Consider the following 8,017-nt stretch of genomic DNA (forward strand, 5'->3'; position numbering starts at 1 on the left):
TTAACTTCAACGTGGAATACGGTAGCTTACCTCTCTCGGCCAACAGGGACCCTCGAACTTAACTGCAGCACTCAAAACACACTGTAGAAGCTTATTTCTATTAAATTTCTCAAAGAACGTAAACAAAACACTTGCTTTTCACTCAACGAACCACTAGAAGTTGTTCTATTGAAACGCAAAGGCTCTGCTAGAAAATCTCTCAGGAGAATTTCGTCATAATACTTATTATATATATAATATACATAATATACAATATATAATCGTCATAAGCCGTTGAAATTTGAACGTACAAATCTGTTGGCTTTTTTTTCCTTTCAGCTTTTAGATCTGTCTTGAGAAATTCACTTTCAGTAACAGTTTATAATCACGCTTTTTAATGCGTTTGAAAGCCGATTCATGCGATTCCCAAGACTCCGTGTCTAGAGGTTACGCTGAACACGTCCGGCAGACTTCCGCTTCAGAAAACGTTTTAAGTCACTCCTGCCCACTAGCGCAGTGGGCCCGCGCGGCCGCGCAGCCCCTACGCTGCCTCGGGACGGGGGGCGGTTTCCGTCGACGGCGTCCGCCCGGGGACTGAGGACGGCGGCCTCCCGCCCCGACGCCCCCCTCCCCCCGCTCTGTCCGCCACCGGCCTCCGGCCCGCGCTCGTCCCTTTCCCACCCCGCCCGCGCACGAACACCGTTCCGGGGCAGCCATCCTCACCTCGCCCGCGGGCTCCCGCGGCCCCTCCGACGCCATGGCGGGCGGCTGGGGGGAGGCCGGGCCGAGGCCAGCAGCCGCCCGGTCGGCCAGCCGGCGGGACCCAGGCGCGACGCTCCTCCTCCCTGCTTTTCCGCTTTCGGAGGAGACGCCAGGAAGTGCGTCACAAAAACGCGCCCCGGCCCACCCTGCTTCCGGCCGGAAGTGCGCGCGGCGGCGGCTCTGGGCCTGCGCGAGGAGGCCGGTGGGGTGACCTTCTAGGCCGCCGTAGCCTGGTCCGTGCCAAGCACGGAGTTACAGCCGACCGTCTCGGCGGAGGCAGCGACACCCTCCAGGATGCGGTCAGCCGGGCCTAGAAGAGGAGTCGGCGCATTTGGAGCGGGGTAGGGGTCCCGTATGCCTTGTAGTCCTGTAAAGGGAGAAAGCCAACACGTTTGGCGTCTTAAAACTTCCAGGAACCTACAGCAGTTTAGAAGTAACCACAGAGAATTTCGAAACTGCTCAGTTCAACAGAGGGCTGTTGACCATTAGGAAGTGTGCTGGGAAAGGCGGAGATGGAAAAGTAGGACGAAGAACGCACTCCACAGGGCAGGAGGCGTTAAGTGGGGTGGGAAATGGGCGGCAGTGCCCAGGAGACCGGCGGGGCGGGGGTGGGGCGGCAGAGCAAAGAGCCAAGAACTCTTGCTCACTTGGAGGAAACTGCAGGCATATTTAAGGTTTGCCTGCAGTGCCAAGTAGTGTGACCAAAGGGGTTAATTAGGTTGAAAAATCCTTAACTGGGAGGTAATAGTAGACTTCCTATTGAGTGACAGCCAGGTATTCCAAGCTGTAAACGCAGGCAGCTTCAGTGCATCTCCTGGGGTCCTGCTTTGTGGAGTCCACAGGTGGATTAAATACACGTGGATATACCCAAACCTCCAGAGTGGGGAGAGGCCTAGGGTCTAAGCAGCGCTGGAGACTGAAGGGGGGATGTCATCCCTCCCTGTCAGTACTGTGGTCTACGCTAAATAGTTACTTAGCAATTCTGGCTTCTTTCTGTTGCTTAATCCTGGACCTCTAGCGGATAGGTCCCTGGGGATGGGAGTAAGTCTTAGGCTGCCGCCCACCAACACCTTCAGTATGTATTCTGCTCATTGTGTAAAGGCACTTTTCTAAAGAGAAGGGCATACAGTGGACCACCACACTGGGGTCTTAATGCTTATTGACAGCTCATTTAAAAGGTTTCTTCAGCACAGCAATGAAGATAAAAAGCCTGTGTTTGCATTAAGTCTAAAATATTTCTCTAGCAACAACAAAAAAAAAGCAATTTAACAGATACAAAATGCATATGGAACAAAGGGTGTTTATAGTGCTTTTGAACTTTTTCAAATGCTGTGGTATTTTATAGAAAACTTTATCTTAGCACATGGAAAAGAGAACTGGGGTTAAGTGGTTTCTACCAAGGTTACTAGATGTGGCAGTTCTTGGATAAGTGGAAGCCGCCAGAGTATTAAATTGTGCTTCTTTTTGTTCAATTGGAGATTCTAGACAATTCTCTAGGAACTAGATTGACAGCTGTAAAATCTACTTTGGCTTTATTAAACTTATCCTTAATTCTTAGTTTCTTCATAAGCAAATTTAAATGGTACCCTCATCACATCAAGCAATAAGTTTAAAACCATTTAGTTTTATTTCTTTAAAGTGAATTTATTTCCTCAGGACTAAATCCATAAAACTGAAACCATTCAATAACCTCAATAATCACAAATTAACCTTAACAAAAACAAATCTCAATGACTTCAAACATTGATAAATGCAACATACAAACTTTATTTAACAAAAGTAACAAGTAAAGTCAAACAGGCACTTATATTAAGAGAAAAACTGACAAGAAATTTTATCTTAAACACCTTACAGTAACCTACTTGCAGTTGCATTTAACTGAGCTCTGTTGCTGTGAAGAATACAGCTCATGCACAGGTATGGATGAACAATTTGTACATTTTTCAAGTATTCACTGAATACTACCTTATATACACATATACATTAAATTTGAAAAAGATTTAATTGACGATTCCCAGATGTACTTCATTTTTGTTGATCTTTTGGAAGAGGTCGTCTAAAGAGAAGAATGTGTGGTTCTGTGGAAAGAAAATGTTTTATATTATTTTAATATAATATGGTTAATTTTCATTTGTTAAACAAAAATGGAAAGAATTCTCAATTGAAGCAAAATGAAGTAAAATAACCCTATAGTCAATAAATGTTACTCGAGGTATCTGACATAAATTTTGCTTCTAAGTCGCTGTCAACAGTAAACAGACATAACAATGATAATACCCCCCCCAGTTAGTTTTACGTACACTGAAGAAAAGGGATGATAAAGAAGTCACTTGAGAGGAAGAATGGTTTCTATCTTCAGAATCTCAATTCCAGTGAAAAGAAAAGGTTATCTCTTGTGGAGAAAACACAACACCTCATTCAAAAATAACTGGCCATCCAAGGGGGCCCAGCCCTGTAGATTCTGTTTCAGTAGGTGGGGGAGACCTGGAACCTATGGTTAAATTCCTCAGTTGCTTTGTATTATCTGGAGAAAGAACTTCTGAACTCTAATATAATGACTGAACTCTAATATAATTACATGCTCCAATCCCAAAAAAGTTATGTCTTGAAAGAATTTTTGCTGCTACTTTGCTTTAACAAAAGTGGAAAGCAAGATAGCTTTAGTTTCACCTAATTCAGCTTCTATCCCTTCAAATTTTATTCGAAGCAATATAAATCCTTCAAGTTAGACTGATTACCCCAAAATAGAATTTACCAGCACAAGGTTTCTTAGTCTAGTTTACTATTTAGTATCTGAAAAATAAATACCACATAATAGCATAAAAACGCAAGAAGTATAATGTATGCAGCAAATTTGAGTTCACTCACTATGTTATCTCATTTAATCTTAATGTGATAGATACCAATTGTCTAAAGGAAAAAACAAAACCACTTCAAATTGCATCAGTTTCTATACACAGAACTTTAGGACACTCCAGTTCTTAGTTTTCAAAGAAGAAATACCAGAATTCCAAATATATTTATGGCAAAACACTTTAAGATACTATTAATAATGACACAAATTTTAAAATAAAACGGCCTACTTATTTAGAATAGTGTATGGTTTTACTTCATAAGTTATTTTTGCAGTTAGAACAATGCATTATTTTCAACCTTGTGGTATTTTATTTACCATAAAATTGGGACTGTCTCTAGGGAGGAATCAAGTCATTCAAAAATAAGTCAAACTTATCAGAGAGTTACTTTGAGATATCACTGCATGTCACTATGAAAAAAAATTCAACAACTACTATTTTAATAAATGCTTTCCTAAATAGCAAAACTTACCTGGCTCATGAATCATGTAATGAACCCAGCCTAGACTCTGTTGGACACCAAGTCTCCTCCACTCCTCTTCAGACATCAGATGGGTTTTGGGTACTTGTTTGGAAAGTTCTCTGGGTAACATGACATGTCTGTTAAAAGATATAGCCAAATATTAGTGCGCTATATGAATATGCCTTTCCTACAATTATGATCACTTTACACATGCATCTTTAAGATACTTAAAATTTGAGTTCTTTGTCCTCAAAACAAAGTTCTTTGAAGCAACCATGTTACCATATGCAGCATCAGTCTTAAGGGCTTTTGTCTACTACCTCTAATTCTGATTTTTGATGGCCTATGTTCAAACTAGAGGTTAGAATATGCAGTCCAGAAGTAGAGGGCATTTTATTTATGATTAACTTTTCTCCCTGATAGAAGACTGCTTGCCAGTTGCCTCAGTCTGCTTCAGAAATAGAACCTCAAAAACTAAGTGGGACACATGGTTACCCAAAACATCCCAGCCTTCCCTGCAGCTACCTCTGGTCACCTGTGACTAAATCCTGCCCAATAGGATATAAGCAGAAAATATGGAACTTATGGAAGTATCTTCAAAAGGAAAGAACATGCCCAATTCTTTTTTCCTCTTCCTGTTGGTTATGAAGCCGACTGATGTGATCAGGGAGCTAGGGAAGCCATCTAGGACCAAAGTGATTATAAATTGAGAATGGTCCCTGATTGTAGAAGCTGTCATACCAGCCCTGGGTAGCCTTTTAAAGGGGGGGGGGGGGGGGAATCCAACTTGTTACGGTCAATTTGGGCTTCAAAATTATAGATCTGTAGTAAATAACAAGTCCTTGTATATACTCCAGAAATTGCTTTAACTTTGTTCAAAATTAAAAGCAAACACTAATTGACATGTATACATACTTACTACCTCACACACAGACCTTCAGTTTTCCAATAAGTTACTGACCTATATCCAAACCTTTGATCAATTTTTAAGGAAGGCATGCAATATTCAACCATCGAGACTATGTACTTGTAGCTTTGAAGAATTCTTAAAAACAAATCTGTACCCCCACTGACTTTATTACAATGAAAAGGATCTTCATAAAAATCAAAATTCCCAGCCTCATTTTTAATCACTTCCAGTAGCACTAGTTGTTTTATATAGATTCATCCATTAATTACCACCCACTGAATTTTGACCAGTATTGGACATCTACCTATGAGTCTGTTAGCTGAGGAGTGAGAAAAGTGCAATCTGGCCACTTTCTGGCACACAGGAAAACTGGCTGAACCCATAACCCATTATAAGCACTAAAATGTCAAGTTCTAGTCTGTGGGTGGTTGGTTAAGCACCAGTTTCCTATCATTTGCCCAACAAAATCAAGCCTTCTAACAATTGTCCTATGTTGCTTGATGGCCACAAGGCCACCAAATCAAATTATGCTTACTGTGTCATGGTTGGTAAAAATTTTACCAATTCCAGTGAACTACATGGTGATTCTTAGCAATAGTTACTAGCTACTTCATTCTGGAAATGCTGCTTTAATGTCTACTTTTAAGATGCTAGCTTTGAAATTCACATTGCATGCTGAACAACAGTATACAAAACCCACCCCAGAATCACATCAGTGATTACCGGTCTAGATTTCCCTTTAAAGTATCTCTGGAGATTACTCTCCTGTTTCATGAATGCAAGTAGCTTGGTCAAGAAAGATCAACTCTAATTAATATTCGATTAGAATATATCATTTCAGGTGTAACAGGATTTTCTTCTATTCACTACTACGCACAAACCACTTAGTAAATTAAGCTAAACTTTTGATAGCACAATCTAGTTTACTTAGTGCTCATCACTGATTATGCTACTGCATTGAAAACGGAAAATGGAACTACTGCCAGCCAGGCATCAGTCCTGAGAAGTTCCACCTGGAGCCAAATGTGTTGAACAGTATTTTTCCAATTGTACTTTACATTCTGTCCATTATTGGAGATCCCCAGCCGGACTCTTGGTTGACCTCACATGATTGAGCATTATGCCAACGTATTAGAGGACTAGAGCTGTGCAGTATGTAGTTACTATGCAAAAATAAGACAGTCGACTTCAAACTTATCTACAGTCACAAAAACAAGAGGTTGTTCCAGCTAGCAACACGGAACAACGCAGGTACTACTAATCTGTAAAGCTGCCCAGGAGATCCACAGTTCTTCTCCAGAGAATATAGATTTCTAAGAGACCGGAGAGAGGAGAGAACTCAAATAGCATTCTGGGAAAGCCAACCTGCAAGAACAGGCACAGAAAACAAGGTCGCCCTCGGCCCCTCCCACACGCTGTAGTTTCCCGAAGGCTGCGTCCCCGTCACCGCCCGGGAGAACTGGGCCGGGCTGGACTTGAAGCCACGCCCCACAGGAAAGCCAACAAGGACGCAGGGGGTCCTCCCTCCCGCAATCCAAGTCGCTAATTTTACAGGTTAATTCAAAAGCTACTCTGCAGTGCATCACACGACGATGCAGAAGCCCCAAGTCCCTCCAAGTCAAGGTCATCTGGCCGATAAACACCAGCAGGAAGAACAACGCCCATTTAAGGTCCATTCGCGTCCTCGGTTTAGTCCGCGAAGGAAGGCCCTCTGATACCGGGCCGCGTCACCAGGCCCCGGGGAAGCACCGGCGCCCACCGAAGTCAGCTATCAGCGACACTGCAAACCCCAAGCCGCCTGTTCCTCGGCGGTTCCCGCACAAGGTGCGTCTCAGTGCCATCAGCAGAGCAGAGCTGCCTTCAGGCCGGCCTCCGCCTGCTGTGCCGGGGAGGGGCGGGGGGGCTGCCCCGACAACTCGGCCGAAAGTTCTGGGGACCCGCTGGGCGGCGGCAGGCTCGGGAACAAAGGGCGGAAGCCGCCGGCCGGACGGGCGAGGGGAGGGTGCGCTCCCGCCGGGCAGGCCGGACCCCGACACGCCGCACTTCCAACTCCTCCGCCGACCCCGCCCGACCTCTGGCCCCCGACCCAAGCCCCAGCCCGACGCGCTTCACCCCGGCTCCCCGCCCTAGCCGCCCGGTTCCCTACCCCGGCCCAGGCCCGCTCGAGGCCGCGGCTGAGGGGGCCCGGCCCTCCCGCTCACCGGTACTCGTAGTGCTCGTCGAAGTACTTGTCCGAGTAGTAGATCTGCTTATGGGCCATCCTGCCGGCGGACGGGGGAGCAGCGCGGAACCCGAGCGATGGGGCGAGAAAAGCGGGCGCAGCGAGCCGCACGTCCACGTCAGGCCAAGGCAACGACTCGATTGCGACCAACCGACGGCAGGCGGAACGAGCCAGGTTTGAATCCGACAGCCCGCCGCTGATTGGAAGAGAGCGCCAACCAATCACCTTCCGCCCACTCTGGGGGCAGGCTGAGACCGTCTTCCAGCCTATCGTCACCGCCCCTCCGCGGCCTTCGCTCCCAAGACCAGCCAATCAGCGGCCTGTTGCGAGGTTGGCCGAGGAAAGAAATGGATGATTGGCATGGCGTGGGGGCGGGAGCTCCCTGATACGAGAGGGAAAGGGCGTGGTCAGGGAAGGGCGGAGTCGGGACGTTAAGGGTCGAAGAGCGCGTGCGCAGGGGGTTAGAAGGTTCCAGGTCGGCGGAGCCGTTGGGGCAGCAAACCTGTTGGGGGGTAGTGGGGGTGAGGTATCGCGGGGTTTGGTGAGACCGAGGAGTGGGTGGGGGCTGCCCGTCCAGCGGCCGCCTGTGCGCAGGCGCGCCTTCCCAGAGGCCTGTGGTGGGTGGGGGAGGGCGACCGCGGCCTGAGGGAAGTCCGGGCGTGGGGAGCGCGCGGTGCGCTGTGTTCCCGCGGGCGCCCGAGGGCCCGCGTTCGCGAGTAGGGACGCGGCGGAGCCGACGCGGTGCCCTGACCTGAGGAAGGTGCCAGGCCGGCCCCCCGGGACCCTGCGGGCCGCGGGGAACGTTCCGGAAGTCGCCGCCGGCCGCC

The 8,017-nt window shown here is 47.0% G+C and overlaps 2 protein-coding genes across 6 annotated transcripts in view; both read right to left on the minus strand.

Moving 5' to 3' along the window:
• SECISBP2 (SECIS binding protein 2) overlaps positions 1–857 on the minus strand; it is a 39,377-nt gene extending 38,520 nt beyond the window's left edge. For all 5 annotated transcript variants that reach the window (XM_032470787.1, XM_032470786.1, XM_032470789.1 and 2 more), the window contains exon 1: positions 703–857. In XM_032470787.1, coding sequence (XP_032326678.1) covers positions 703–738 — 36 coding nt within the window. In that variant the 5' untranslated portion in view covers positions 739–857. The remainder of the gene's footprint in view (positions 1–702) is intronic.
• A 1,626-nt stretch (positions 858–2,483) lies between these two features.
• On the minus strand, positions 2,484–7,327 carry CKS2 (CDC28 protein kinase regulatory subunit 2). The gene is made up of 3 exons (XM_032470790.1): positions 7,171–7,327; positions 4,069–4,196; positions 2,484–2,819 (listed from the first exon to the last, which is right to left on the minus strand). Exons 1-3 carry the CDS (start codon positions 7,227–7,229, stop codon positions 2,767–2,769), a joined length of 240 nt encoding a protein of 79 aa, XP_032326681.1. The 5' UTR covers positions 7,230–7,327; the 3' UTR covers positions 2,484–2,766.
• Between the last annotated feature and the right edge of the window lie 690 nt (positions 7,328–8,017).

Source organism: Camelus ferus, chromosome 31 (genome assembly GCF_009834535.1).
Source record: "Camelus ferus isolate YT-003-E chromosome 31, BCGSAC_Cfer_1.0, whole genome shotgun sequence".
NCBI lineage: Eukaryota > Metazoa > Chordata > Mammalia > Artiodactyla > Camelidae > Camelus > Camelus ferus.